This window comes from Oryzias latipes, chromosome 23 (assembly GCF_053564925.1).
Source record: "Oryzias latipes strain Hd-rR chromosome 23, Olatipes_Hd-rR_3.1".
NCBI classification, from domain to species: Eukaryota; Metazoa; Chordata; class Actinopteri; order Beloniformes; family Adrianichthyidae; genus Oryzias; species Oryzias latipes.
Window position 1 is genome coordinate 17,458,348 of NC_136259.1, and position 16,140 is coordinate 17,474,487.

The 16,140-nt window shown below is 37.1% G+C and overlaps 1 protein-coding gene across 3 annotated transcripts in view; it reads right to left on the reverse strand.

Moving 5' to 3' along the window:
• The window catches only part of plxna4 (plexin A4), a 259,710-nt gene that overhangs the window by 61,704 nt on the left and 181,866 nt on the right, over nt 1-16,140 (reverse strand). For all 3 annotated transcript variants that reach the window (XM_078942272.1, XM_023952327.2, XM_023952326.2), the window contains 2 exons: nt 3,783-3,906; nt 685-838 (listed from right to left, as the gene is read on the reverse strand). In XM_078942272.1, coding sequence (XP_078798398.1) covers nt 685-838; nt 3,783-3,906 — 278 coding nt within the window. The remainder of the gene's footprint in view (nt 1-684; nt 839-3,782; nt 3,907-16,140) is intronic.

A 16,140-nucleotide genomic window follows, 5' to 3' on the forward strand; every position in this document is an offset into this window, starting at 1 on the left:
CTCACTTTTAACGAAGATATGAGTACTAATATAAACGGAAGATCAACAAATAGAAATGTGATGACATTTTCTTCACCTAAAACAAGAAATCCGTGTGATCTTTCCAAAGACTGAAATCTAACGAGGCGGCGGTGCTGCAGAGCTCGATTTGCTTCATATGTGATTGTTTACATATGGATGTTTACAGGACTGCGGCATTAGCAGCTTTACATGCGACTAACATGTCAAACAGATGAACAAATAGTTTTTTTCTGTCAAAGCACTTTCAGAATTCCCTTCAGTTCTACATGTATTCATACAATCTGTCTGTGACTATGTCACATACCCATGAGTTTCCAAGGTGACTGTTGATAGGATTTTGACATTTTTAGGTGGTTATGATATTGGATCCCACCACTATAAGGAATGAGGGTATAGAAATTCTACAACAAACTAATGACTTATGTTTATTTATAAGTGAAGACCTCCTAAGGCATTGCTTTAAGGCTTGTTGCTAATGGCAACAAAAATAAAGTTTACAAAAAAAGCATTTTTCAGGGACATCAAAATAAATGTTTGCTTTGCAGAAAACCTTGCATTTTGAGCAACACTGTGGAAGTGTTAAGACATGTTTTTACTTCAGAATTCTTTATTTTATTAATGTAAAATGTGAGCTTTGTCTGATTATACTGGACGACTTCTTACCTTTGTCAACGATAATCCGAGGCATTTCTCTTTCAGCTGGGCTGTAACACTTGATCCGGTTTCCTTCCACCAATCCGTTCATCTCAGCAAGGTTTTGAAAGGTACAGTTGACACCAGCTGAGAGCTCGGGGACATTATGGGCTTCCAGTACCAGCTGTCAAAAAGAAAAAATGTTTATAAATTCACAACCATATATCAAGTCCAACATAGATCGACTCAAAAACCAGCAAAATGACATTAAAAAAGTTTAGGGAAGTGGTAAGACTGATGCAACGTTCACACCGGGCTCAGAACACTGTATGCTAAAAGTGCGTCCAAGTCCAGGTGTTTAAGAAGAAAGTCAAAGATTTGTAATATCCTAAAATATCCCAAATCCAGACAACCTTCGACTGTAATGTACACAAATTTGCAATGTTTGCCCTGCTTGTGAAAACAGAAATTAACTTATGAAAATATACCGTTTGTACATCAATGGCTAGAGGAATGTCACACATAATCACCTGATTAAACACATCATTTCTTAAACTGGCTAAAATAAAATAAAAAGCATTGTTAAAAGAGTTATGCACCTGCTTCTAGTTAGACCCTTATGAAGCACAATCTACCAGGAGGACTGATGTTTGTGCATGATGCAGTGAACAATGAAGGACAGGTAAAAAGCACAGCCATAAAAACTGTTCAACAGCCATGGTAAAAAGGACTCCTCAGGAAATAAGAAATGCAAATCCTCCTCTTTATTCAAAAATGCTGCGTAAGCTGTCTTGGCACCTGAGGAGAATTGGCCTTAGGTGATGTAGAAAGGGAAAAAGAAAAAGAGGCTGTCCTTGGATTAAAGAGGAGGAGGTTTGATGGGAAGGAAGTAGGGTCAAGACCAAAATATACATACTGATGGAAAACTGTGTCTGCAGAGAGGCCTTGGTTTATACATCGATTTGGGCCAGTAGTACACTTGGAAATGTTACTGAAAGCTGCCTCAGCGACAAAGAAGGGCTGACCTGCACTGTTTTTATATTGCTATTTAATGAAAAGAAAGCGATAGGGACAGACACAGCTACACAAGATCACACAAAACTGATTCCTTAGCTTCTTTCTCTTCTACCTTGTACATTTTCCTTTATTTATTGCCTAACTTTTACAGAATTTTGGCTTTATAGGAAAGAAGTTTGCTTAATCGCATTTACAGTGGTCCTGAATGTATCTATCCGCAGAGGAGCTGCATGCAGGTCTCTGATATTCCCATGAAAATAAAAATGCCCATACAGTCTTAGACATAAAGGCACTCTCTTGAAATTTGTAAAACATCACGTGTACACCTGGAAAAAAAAATACTTCTCTAGGCTCGAAATGTGCATTTGAGCAACACTTTCCAAAGAAAAGTCGTGTAAACAAATGTTTACGCTAGTTACATGCTTCCATGTTCACGATCTTTCCGTTTGCACATTGCTATTGCAAGCTTTTAAGTTAATTTTCAGGCTCTTTGTACAAAACACGGCCATTGAACGCACGTCAAAAGTTCAACCAGTTAAACTTTGACCAATCAGGGACTCGGTTTTGGTAGTGACACATTTTTCAAAACACGGATATGCTGACCGTTGATTGATCAAGAAGGATAAATTAATAAATGCGGTTTGTGCCCGGCTGGAACCCCATGACACCAAGTCTTTCATTTATCGGAATAGAGCTGGAAAAGAAAAAGCCTGGAGCGAGATTTGCACCGCTTTGACATTTCAGAACAAGCGCTAGTACTTTAATATCAGATTGCGACAGTTCAGTGTGAACACCGTATGCTAAAAGCACGTTCAAGAGAGCCTGTCACATGCATGTGCATGTCACATTCCCAGTGTGTGTGTCATACTGTTACCCTGGAACTGACTCGTGCACTGGACTTTAGAGGGGCAGGGGCTCAAAGTCGGAAAAGGGCAGCTAAAACACTTTTTTTTGGTCCTTAAAACATTACGGAAATTAAGTGAAATTTTAAAATAAATGACTAATAGACAAATACTCAGCCATGATACCTGTGTGGGTGAAAGTGATGCAATTGCCATTTTTTATGTAAACAAATTATTGTCAGCATGAGTTTGTTCACTTTATCATATACTTGGAAAACATCAAAGCAAAAAAAAAAAACTGGAGGCTGTTTGTTTTGGCACAATGTGCTGCAGGCATAATCAACATGAATCAAGTTTAATAATGAGAAACGTGTTTCTCCACAGTTTATGTCCTGTTAAAATTTATTTATTAAATGTTTTTGTTTCTGGATTCAAGCCCAGTTTTGTTGTGATTGGAAATATGTCATACAGAAGATTATGACGAGGTGTTTAACAACAGCAAATGTAACACCTTCTAAATTTTACGTTTTTTACTTTCAATTTTTTTAAATTTGATGCAGAAAATCTACAAAGATAGAAATGAAATAAAACTTGTGTATTAAAGTAAATATTCTCCCACATAAAATTATTTCAAAAAAAATTCAAGAACAGCTGTCTGAGTTGGCATTTCTCCAGTCCCTGCAGTGATATATGTGTATAAAATTCATTCTCTCACATGGCAAAAAGCAGAATAAAAAAATCCTGTTCCAATAAACATAATAAACACTGAACTAAAGTATACACTGTTTACAGTGGTTGACATTTTGTTGAAATGTTTCCGTAGGTTAGGGCTGGACATTGTCAGGTCGAGTTGAGAGGACGCACCCTGGCAGGCAGTAAAATGACATAAAGCAGGATTATAAAGTCAACACTGTGTACTCATTAGTGCTCGGAGCATAATTACATCGTATTACAAAATATGAGAGTGTGAGAGTGTGATGCTGTAAATCGGCCAGACAAGATTTCTCACTTGCAACACATTCAGTCATCCTCACTGTTTACTGCAAATTGGCTCCACTGAACCAAATGCTTATTTGCGTCTTGAAAATCATTTTTTAACATCAAACAACAATATGTTGAATTACCACAAATAAAAACCAAATCAAATTTTGTCTCCCGAGTTGGAAGCCAGAGTAAAAAAGAAATCCTTTATTTTAAAAATTTCAAATAGAAAAAACCAATACCAGAAGTACTTCCAGTATATACTTTTAATGTTTGATTCCAACTTACCGTGACACTAAATTGGGACACAGATATATTGTTCGGGTGGACACTGAGACGCACACATTGCTTGATATCTGAAGCAAAGCGCCGTGGTTCTGATGATCGCTCACATTTCTCCTTTCTGGCACACCTGAAAGAAAAAGGGAAAGATCAGAAGAAGGGTGTTATTCAGAGATGTCAGATACACACATATGCATGCACAGAGCAACTCGATCAGGGCAGACTCTTTTTCACCTGTTTTATCTGGGGAAAAGAGAATATCCCAACACTCCCAAACTAGTGGTTTTATAAACACTTATCATGTTTCTGCTCTGGCAGAGCACCAGCTTCAGCGGTCCATGAATGAAAGCCCAGTCAGTACAGGAGCTGAAGCAGTTTTATTTAATACAATGGTTGCTCTATATGTGGAAGTGAACCTGGCTTATTAGACTAGACTTTGTGGAGTATTCTTAATGGATGGAATTCAGTGGTGATGCCTAAATGCAGGTGGGATGTGGATGGTGGTAAGGTGGGACAGAAACCCCTTCTCTTCTACTCCCAGACCAGGTGGTCTAGTCCACTATAACACTTAAGCTTGGAAGAAAGAGGCGCTCAGCTATTGTACAAGAGGGGGAATTTCATGACTCTTGTTCTGAAAACTAGTCACTGGCAGACTGATGAGTGATTCCTTCTGGCTGGAAGATCTAAATGGTTCTGTAGGTAAGGTGGAATAAGAGCTTCCATTCATTCCTAAAAAGTTTACAAAGTAAAGCTGTACAAATATGTTTCAGAAGACATAATCTAAAGGAATTTTTTCAGAGGGGTGATAAATACATGCCAATATAATGATAATAAAGCTACTCTACATACAAAACCCACTGCCATTGAGTGCACGTTGCAAGTTAGACCAATTGACTTTAGACTAATCCGGGACTTGGCTTTGGTAGTGACATATGGGTAGAGTCCTCTTTAATGCATGGAACTGGCAACCATTTGAAAGTTGATCATGGAGGAGAAATTAATAATTGTGATTTGTGCTCGGCCAGAATTCTATGACACAAATTCTTTCATCTATCAGAAAAGAGCTGTGGAAAAAAAAAGCCTGGAGTGAGATTTGCACTGCTTCAAAATTTTGCACCACCTACTGTAAGTACATAAGCTACTATCGAATAGCTACAAATCAATGTGAAGACCATATGTTAAAAGCGCATTCAAAAACCGCGTTGTGTGTTCGTGAAAGGACACACATGCTCGGTCTGCCATAGCTTAAGAGAAAAAAGTTGCAAACTTAACAAGCTGCCAATTCAACACAGAGCCTTATATTTCTTTGAAAACTCACATTTAAAAAGGAAAAAAGAAGGTTGACATTAACTACTAGAAGGAAAAAGACTATTTAGGGAGGTTGACACCTAAAAAAAACAGTAATTCTGTGCACAGAAAGACAGTTTTTTCTCCTGAACTCCAGAGATTGAAGGAGGGCTGGTTTTGACCTGACACAAGTATTGTAAAGTTAAGCAGCCTAATGCGCTGCAGAGCAGACAGGCATAAAGAAAAGACATAATCTATTTGACAGAGAAAGAGAACAGGAAGACAGGGTAAAGAGCACAGGAGAGAAAGTGGAAGAAAGAGAAAAAAAAGAAGGAAGATTAGAAGGAATGCAACTATTGTTGGCTTCCCGTAAAGCTTTCCTTGCTAAGCCGGTCTGAGTAGGGGTTTAATCGCTTCACGTTCTTTGTGCTTCCTATCTCTGGTGTCTGTGCCTCCTTTTCTAGCAGTGATTTAATAAGACCACATCATATATGGAGCCCCAGGCTACCACACTGAACAGAAAAGTCCCACACACATACTGTATATGTGAAAACACTGAAGGTATAAAAGGTTTCAAGTTTTGACTCAACGTGTATAAAAATACTCATTAATATATCAGAAATGCATATAAAATAGACATTGAAATCAAAATTTGTGAAACAATTTTATAAACACAAATGATTAATTAATGTAGGTAGCCACTAAGAAGTTTTTTGCTAACACTTAAAGTTTGTATTGGGTTCTCTCTGTGCAAATCACTAACCTTGACACAACAGATCGACAACGTTTCCTACTTTGGGTTTCACAATTGATTTTAAAGAAAATAAAAAAATTATTTTTCAGTTTGGGGGTAGCCAAAGTGTAACATGCAATACCAGCGTGGTTGGTTAAAGTGTGTAATACTTTTTAAATGTGTCTACCATGTTTTGTAAAAAAAAACAAAAACAATCATCTGACCATAAAAGTTATTCTCACTTCAATGTTGATGTGAATGTGCAAGGTATCTCAGTAAAACTTATCTGAAAGATACTCAATCATCACTAAAACATTGAAGGACTGGAAACATGATTTATTCAACCCTCCGGTATTTAGTTTTAGTGCATACTTGCATGCCTTTGATTGATTTCTGTGAAATATTCAGTTCATAAAAGACAACTCAACATAGATATAACAGACTATATAATTAATAGAATCTAATAAAAAAAGCATATGCATATAGCCATTTTAAATGACTAATGCCTTTAGATTCCATCAATGGTCATAAAAAGCATCAAATGTGTATAGGCAGATGCCCCTCAAAGAAATACTCATTTATTTAATGGTATTTTTCATAACTCGCAGCCTTTGTTGATATTTTCTAAATGAGAAATTAATAAGTGAATATATTTGTAGTTTGTAATGTATTTTTTAGCTTTCTGTTATGTGCTTTGTCCTCAGTGGGTTTTTCTTATCGATTAGGAGTTTTTCATTGCTTTTTTTTTTAATCATGGCACTTACACATTTACAATTATTTGTGATCATAGTGAGTTCCTACTGCTTTAGGCAAAACCAACAATCAAAAGTTGTATTTTATGTGAGTGAGGAGCTTAGGGTTCACAAATGCACAGCAACAATACATCTACAAATCCAATTTAGGAAATTATCTTTCTAAAATTCCAGCACCTGTAAATAACCCGTAATTGAGAAATTATAAAAGCTTTGCAATAGAAAAAAATATGAAAACATCCACAAATGGTTGTTGGTTAATAACTGCAGCAAACTATATTTTACATTAAGAAATGCTGACCTATAAAGCAAATTTAGGCATTGCTTTTCCAAGTAGCGTGTAATTTCATGCAAAAACTTTCATAAATGTGCAAAAACTTAAATGTATTATAAAAATAGGGGCAACAAAATGCTGAAGCATCTCATGCATAGTGTGGCAAGATTTCTACATGTATGGAGTTACGCCAGCCTATTCTGATGATTAAAAAAATAAAAGACCGTTTCTAAAATTGAGAAATGAAATCTTTAAATATGTCTAAAATGGGCTGCCTAACTTCTTGATTGTAACATAACGGTTAACGATCTACTTCAGTTCTCTCCACAGGCGCTGCAGCTTTCATCTCCATCTAGGTGTCAAAAGGTCACAGACTTGCTGTGCAGGATGAAAAAGGCAACAGGTTGAATAATAAACTGTTCTAACAGACTGCAGACTGTGACTCAGCAGAGGGAAGTTTCTTGTCTCTTTATCTGTCTTCAGCATATCTCCAACGAAGGACAAGGACACTGCTTAGAAGACATTTATCTCTTTTTTTTGTTTTAAATGAGACCATTGCAATGCCACCGTGGAAGGTTTCAGTCTACAAAAGCAATGCCTCAGAATCTACCCTTTTGCATTACAATGCAATGCCACCCACCAACACAGGAAAGAATCTGCACTGTATGCCATACAGATTAGTTTAGACAATGGTTGTGTCTGACATTTGAGTTATTCAAACTATTTTCCCGGTGCTATATTTAGTTTCTTGCATGCGCTATGTTCTGAAATGGCTGCATAAAGCAGGAACAAAGGCCATTGTATAGAATAAAGGGAAATAAATGAAGTGGTGATGAAATATAGCAGATAAAAACACATTTGACTGCAAAAGACTCGTTTATATCCATATTGAATCAAAAGTGTAAGATTGCTTCACAAAATGCTAAATTTTAATAAAAGTGTAGTTTAAATGTATGCAACTACCTTTGGGTTTTGGAAAAATTGATTAAAAAGATAATACAGAACAGAGTTTAACTATCTGAAAATGTGTAAAGCACTAGATAATTGTTTTTTAATTATTACCCAGACAAGCAATATACATCATTATTTGTATGAGTATGGTTATGGAATTGTTTCACTCTGTGTGAACACTGCAGAAAACACTGCAGGGAACGAAACTGAACAACATCAGTACAATTTCAAATAGCTGTCATGAAAAGCTTGACTCCTGACTGCATTTTTATGCAAAATTAAAAGTCCAGTATTCTCTGATTTGGTCAGTAAACACTGCTGTCAAAAAAAGCTGTTTACTGCCTGGTAATGACTGATTTTGAGAAAGAAAGCTGAAAGGATTAGATGGGCTCTGAATGAAAGCTAATCTGCACTCTTGTTTCTCCCAGCCTTTGATAAGGTGGCACAATTAGCGAGCAACTGAAAGGAAAAAGAGATGATTCCTGGCCTTGGCAATTATTGCTATGAGGCTGTATAGGTCATTCAAAAGCAGTGAGTATTGTAAACAAATTCACTAAAAAAGCTTTAAAACTCAGATTATTGTTCACCATAATGAATGTATAATTCATTGCAAGATGTGGAAAAAAAAGGTTCAATTTAAAAAGTTATTTTTTAACTTCAGTGATCCAGAAACAGAAACATATGATATGTAGTCTTTTTTTTTTTAAAGAAAAATTAGCTGACAACAGTTTGATTGATGGCATGCATTCAAAATGCACACAAGTGTAAAGGAAAAAGGACTGAACTTTTATGTTTTGCTTATTCACATCAATGGAAACCACAGCCCTGACAGGAAGAAATATAAGCACTGTGAAATTCTTCAATCTGCAAAATAAAAACATATATAATAGTAGGCAAAATCACAACAAAGTGCAAAGCATTCTTTCTGAGTTTTACATTTAAGTACATAAAGATTTTTCATTTGAGAGGATCAGTAAAGCCAAAGTTCATGAATTACAGCTAAAGACTTTAAGCAGCAACTTTAGGTGTTTCTGATCATGTGGGACTTCAGGTGAAATGCTCATCTAATGCAAGTCCTGGAGAAGGTCAAACAGGCAAGGAAAAAATGCTTTTTAAAAAAAAAAAAAATGCATTTTCCGCCATTTTCAGGTTTACCGAAATCTATGTAATGAAAACAGTTATAAGAGAGTTTTCACTTATGCATCAACACACAGATGGAAACATAGGCAGTGTAAATATCTCTGCACGAGCAACGAAAATGTTTTAAATGAAGAAAAAGATACGCAATAAAATAAAATAACCTTTAAAACCATTACACCGCTAGTACACATTGAGTTTCTATTTTTAAGTGATCTGCACAGCAAATAACCATTCTGTTGCCCAGCGAAACCCAATTACCATACTACCAATGTATCATCATGCGCTGCGTGGAATCTTATACATACCAATAACCTTAGGCTGCATAAGTTACTCTGGAGCAGGAGCTGTGGTGCGCTTTTTCAGTCATATGACACATTGACATTCGGGCTGACTACTTCTCTCACTCGAGCATGGCATCAAACACACATGAATGGAGCTGAGTAAGGCCACAAGTACACACATACACACAAAATAAGAAGTGTACCAACTGCTATCATTAAGACTGCTGGAGCACAGAGCAAAAATCTGCATGAAGGAGCTGGTGTGGGAGTCATTACCTGGCCCACTGGCCATGATCCTGTTACTTCACTTTGTGTGAACGCACAGACAAAAAAAAAAAAAAAAACTTCACACACACACACACAACCTCTCTCCTATACCTGTAGGCATTTCAAATGCAGAGTTGCTGTCCTCAGGTCTAAAAATCTGCAACCCACACTGCAGTGGACCATTACAAGAATGCAAACTGTACCAAATAAAAACCAAAAGCGATACTCCAACCCTGCTGGAGACTGTTTAGAGCTGACAAAGTCTGATTTTATAAGTGCATGTGACGGGGTCCCGCCGGAAAAGGATGCAAAGGAGCCAAGGTGAGTGGGTGCTTTCTTTATTCAAGAACGGTGAGCTCTCCACTAGCTCCACGCAGGGCCATATCCACATAGACACCTCCGTCTCACTCATTCCTCACTACCTGTGATGCACCCTTTTAAATGATGAGCCCCTCCCATTGGGCTCTTCATCATCTTCCAGGTGGCACCACAGGTAGATATTTTATACATAAAATATACACAAATACACAAAATAAAAACAGTGTGGGCCCCCTCGCCATCTGACGTTGCCACACCGTCACATCGCACCATAATGTTTCAGTAAAATTGGAGTTTATTAGCATGTCCAACTCAAGTTCCATTATTTTCTTCTCAGATGCAGACAAATATTTCTCAGTGAAAGCAACTAGAACACAACCTCTGGGCATTTGGTTGACACTACAGGATTTACCCTACATATGCATTCAAGCTATACAGTATTTGCGGTTTTAAAAGCCAAAAATCAAATATTCCCTGGTCGTTGAAGTCCCATCCCAATCATCTTTCGATCTATTTTATAAGAGATTCAATTTGTTTATGCCGTTTTTAGCCATAATCTAAAAACCTGTTTCATTTTCTAGGACATCGTTTTTGCAGAGCAGCAGTAGTTTATTAGAAGTGGGCGGAACTGTTAGGGCGGAGTAAGCCCACCCCCGTTTCCCATTATTCCTCTGTTTACACGCCCTCCCGCCAGCCCCTCACCTTTTTTAAGCTTACAGTTTTATATATGTGCTCCATATTGTTAAAAACATTTGTTAAAAACAAAAAAAGTATTTGCTTACTGAATTAGTGAATTTACCTCTATATTTGGCTCATGTGGTGTCGTTGTCATTCTTAAGAGATTATTGATCCATGTGGTGTTTTTCATAGTAAACAAACTAGGTCTGTCATATCTGTTTTGTGCCATGCTCTGTGTGTCCTGTGTTCCGGCAACAGTTTATTATATCCACATATCAGCAACAAATTGATTAGGGAACAGAATTCCATATGGTAACACTGGCAGATTGTGTAGGATATTTACGAATCAAATGTTGCTGGAGGCAGTAGGTCTTTTGCTTCTTTATGCTTTGTTATGATCCTACATGTGTGCAATAAGGGAAACAGTATATGACAGCATTGATCCAGGGAGTCAATATCCAGCCTGTTGAGTGAAGGTGTGTTTACTGAGTCAAGAGGGAGCTTTTATCTATGAAGGACAAGACGGAGTGTAACTACTTAATCATTTGCTGGGGTTGCAAGTAGAATACATATAACTCGGAGGTTATATGTATTTTACTTTAATTATTAAATGTGATTATTCATACAGTCTGGAATCTGGTGAACTGTTGTTATTGCTTTAACTAGGAAAGCAATGTAATTATATTTAACTTTAACCTTGTTAATCAAATACTTTTTTAAGACTGCCTAAAAAATACATTATTTTATGTCAAATTAAAAGACAAAATGAAAAACACAAATTAAATGGTAAATGGTGCATACTTGTATAGCGCTTTATAGTCACAGTTCCATTCACACACACACATTCACACACTGATTCCGCTGCCAAACACTGGTGCCAACCTTCCACCAGAGGCAAGGTGGGTTTCGGTGTCTTGCCCAAGAACACTTTGACAGATGGGCAGGCAAGGCGGGAATTGGACCTGCAAACTAGTTAAAGCTTTTAAATCAATTTAGTAGGAATCACAGTGGCTTCAGTATAATTAGGATGATAAAAATTGCAACACTACATCACCTGAGGGCAATACTATGCTAGCTGGTAAGCTAAATCACCTGATTGCATGCTTCAAGGTCAAACTAAGCAACAGAACTCAAACTTGACTAGTGATCAAGAACTGTTCCATCCTGATCCCTTTAGCCAGATCATAGGGAATGAGAGACGAGACTGATCTAGAACCTATCTGCATAAGCAAGGAGTGTCTGAAGTGGATGCACAGCTTAAGTTTCTGGGAGAGTACATGGAGACCGACTTCAAAAGGTGCTTTAACACCTCAGCTAACATGAAGGGGGCAAACAGATTCTCAGTATCCTCAAGAGAGAGGATGATGACGTACTGCATCTTTGTTTGGTTCTCCAGCTGCACTATGGTATACAGAGGGTTTTAACAATGATCAGAAGATCATTAGCCACCCTCTCCTCCCCCTTTAGGATCTTCAAAGTACCTGCTGTCTTAGGAAGTATCATTTTGTGAGACAATGTACATACAAGACATCGGTGTTTGAGATGCTGGCAGATGCTTCAGGGTGCTCAAAACAGATGCTGTCAGATGAGGGTAACTGTTTTTTTACAGAACTAACATTGGCCTTATGAATGAAAACATCTGACACTATCATGTGTTTTTCCAGCCACGGGCAAGCTGGATGCTTTTCATTACCATGACTGTGTATTCCTACCAAAATGTACAATAGAAATCTTATTTTACTTCAATCTTGTTCTTTGTGAATCTTGAATAAACATTTGCAAAGCTGTCTTTATAACTCTGTTCTTAAAATAATAAGTATATAAGTATATAAGTTTTTTTCTGTTGCACTTAATTATTTTACTATTTAAAGATTTTAACCAAATTGAGACACTGTTTTATGTTGTCTGATAATGAATTATAATCAGTCCCACTTATGCTGTGTTAAATTAAAGCAAGGCAACTACCTCCCTGAAGTTTTTTCGGTGTGCCTGTCCATTTTCTGGTGCCTCTGCCTTCCTCTGCTTGCTGGAGTGACAACAGGTGACAGTGAGCAATGGCTCTGACTTAAAAGTGAGTGTGCATATGTTGTGCATGTGCTTAAGGGTGGCTACGTAAATCATTTTGTGGCTGTTTTTGTGAGGTGTGGTTGTGAGATTGAAAAAGTCTGTGCGTCTTCACACCATGTTGGTGACAGTTCAGAGAAAACTAGAATGCGGAGGGCTCTGTTCCATCCTGATGCCCCTGTCACTTCTTGGTCTTGTTCCCTTCTCTCAACTTTCCTTAAGACCCACCAAGAGGTGGAGGGTGACGGCATTGGGTGAGCGCTGTCGCCCTTACACAAGAGAGGCCCTCCTCCCTTTTAGATACTGACATCAGAGAAAAGCCATGGATCCAACAAAATCAAGATCAAAGTGACAACTTTGAATAAATATACAACTCTGGTGGGCTAAATTGCTTACAAAAATAATTTTAAATAAATCCAGGGCTTGAATTTTCAAACGGTGGTCTACCAAGTTTTGATAGAGCTGCAGGAAAGGTTATTAAAAATAAATTGATGTTTATACTATGAATTCTAGAATTTGAAATATATTTATTTAACAAAACCATGAGAATAAGAAGAAAAAGTAAAGTAAAGTAAAAAGTAAAATGGTGGTCACAGCATTCCTTGAGGTGCTTTTAGTTACTAAACATTTTCAAGAAATCCAACTATCACAGATAGCAGTCGAGTAAATATTTCATTTAGCAAGCTGACAAATGGTGAATAAAATAGTAAAAGAGTTAGACTTCATGACACATAACCCCAAGTACAGTACTTTATTTGTTTGAGTCTGAACTTCACATTTTAACATTTGCTTGCTTATAAAATTGTTGTTGTTGTGTAAACCATGACTTTTTTTTTATGGACCAGTGTACTTAAAAGCAATTAAAGGCAACTGTACGAAAAGTTTAGCCATCACTGCAACCAATTACAATGTAGTTGCACGCTAATTGGTGCAGTGTTGTTTAATTAGTATTAGCTCACTATTTCCCAGCTAATGAGCATTCTGAGTTAAAGATGGCTTTGAGCACAACGACAGGTAGGAGAAGAAATGTGAGAAGAGAGAAGCAGAGGGCATGGAGAATCTGCCAATTAGCTTCCTCCTCCAAAAGGTTATTCGTTTGACAACACTTCAGATGTCTGAGGAATACAAAGGCTTCAGAGGACAAGAAGCTTGCAGGATGACTTGTACTCTTTATCTGCAATTTTGTGTGATTTCTCCTGGCTTCCTGAACTTATTGTATTACTCAAAAAGATTTGCAAATATCCTAGGTAGAGCTGAAAGATCTATGGGTAAATCTAAACTGGTGGAGCAACGAAAGTTATTTCTGGCATTAATTACTTTACGGAGCCAATGATTTTTATGAGAGAAAAGAACAATCCTTTGTAAGATTTTGTAGAAAAATGGAGAGGAGCCAAAAGGAGAGAGAACGTCATAATAGTCAGAAAAAATTTGAAAATACAAGATGTATAGATGTGTGACGAACAGACAAATCACAAAGCCAAAAAAATTGATTCAACATGCTGAACACTTACAATGACATTACGGTATTGTGAAACAAGAAGACAGGGAGAACCGAATGGTCTTTTGCTATATCACAGCTCACCTTTTGCAGTCTCCCTGTATCTCCTCCATGCTGTGTCTGTTGTACAGATTGTGTTCAGCCTGTCAGAGCTACATAAATCTTTGATCTCAAGCAGATTTTCAGATTTAAAAAAAATATTTTTTCGATCTGCAATACAGGACTTATTTTTCTATGAAGGTTTGAACTTAGAGAGTTTAAACCAGAGATGAAAATGTGAAATGTTAATGTCTGTTGGGGAAAACTGTAAAGTGTGCAGCAATGGTTTTTACACAGTTAGAATACTATAATTTTAGCAAAAAATTAAGATAACTACTTTACAGATTCCATCTATTGCATGTTATTTTTAGAATGTAACTACCACAATTAATGAGCATTTTTAGTCAACATATATGAATGTACAGTAAAATATAATATACTTTAGGTTTACTTAATACTGAATCGCTTGGCTTATAATTAAGAATAGTGACCATTAGGGATGTGCACTGGATTTTAGAGGGGCAGGGGCTCAAAGTCAGAAAACGGCAGCCAAAACACTTTTTTTTTGTCCTTTAAACAATACAGAAATTAAGTGAAATTATAAAATAAATGACTAATAGATAAAAACTCAGCCATGATACATGTGTAGGTGAAAGTGATGCAAGTGTCAATTTTTTAAGTAAACAAATTATTGTCAGCATGAGTTTGTTCACTTTATCATAGACTTGGAAAACATCAAAGCAATAAAACACTGCAGGCTATTAATTTTGGCACAATGTGCTGCAGGCATAATTAAAATGAATCAAGTTTAATAATGATCGTAATATTTTAAACACCGACATCCAACAAGTTTCATCCCAAGAATGCTGAAACTATTAATAGTATTTAATGTTATCATATTGTCGCTTTGAGGATTCTGCTGTCATTTATGTTTACAGTGGTGTTTTTGGTCATATTCTGTCCTCTATCAGTCACTCCTGGTTTATTTAATCATCAACATCTTTCTTCATTTCTGTTTATTTTCTTCATTGAGTAGAAGTGTGTGGTTTTCAGTTCTACCTTTTCCAGTCATCTGCTTTATCCCCTTTTTGTTTCTCCATGGCTTTTGTCCTCTTTAGAGCGTTTCTTTTAAATATGAACCATATTTAAGCTCGTTGAATCAGTGGACGACGACTAGTTAGACCAGAACTCTCAGATTCAAGTTGCTTCATGGTCGCATTGTCTGCACAGTTGTCTGTGGGGCAGCAGTTTGTCTCGCTGTCCCTGGCTGTCCCTTACTCTCTCTGGCGGCTCTGAGTCCATTCAGAGCCGCAAAGACAAAAGCGGCAGCTCAGAACCCTCATATTACAAAAAAATGGGTTTGATAGAATACTATGGGTGTTGGTAGCCACATTTTTGTCTTGTATCTCTAACAGAAATGTATTAATGTTAATACAAAAAAACAGAGGGTGCTAGGGCACTTTTTATTACGAGGCTAAAAGGGCAGGTGTTCAAGCATCCCTAGGGCCCTATGTGTGAACGTGCCTGGTGACCATAAAAAAATAAGTGATAAAAAGAAGGTTGAGTGAATATATGGCAACATATTTTCCCTTATACCACCATCAACACATATTGTATAGAAATGTAAAATATTTCCAACATCTACGCCAAATGTGACGACGATCAGATTGACAAAAGTACCTCTCAAAATACGGTCTCCAATCTTTCTGGCTGTCATGCACTACAGGCGTCTTGACATCATAGTTAACCACTTACAAAACTGACAGCTGACAGACTGGCATTCAAAAGGCAACATACCCCCAACATGGCTCAAGTATTTCTGGGTTTGGCTCTCAGCAGGAGTGCCCCTGCCTTTTTGTCAGGGGGGTGGAGAGTAGAATTCACAAAAAAAGTAACATTTCAGATTAGACCAACTTTATATTGTAAACAAAAACAGTTGGATGCAAACACCCAGGGTTAGTTAGATGGAAATTTGAAATTCATAAAAGTGTGGGTTAACATAACTCAAGCAAAGGCTGTTTTACTGTAGTTTATACATACACCTAAATATGCACATAAATTGAAAGATGTTTGCATCTAGTT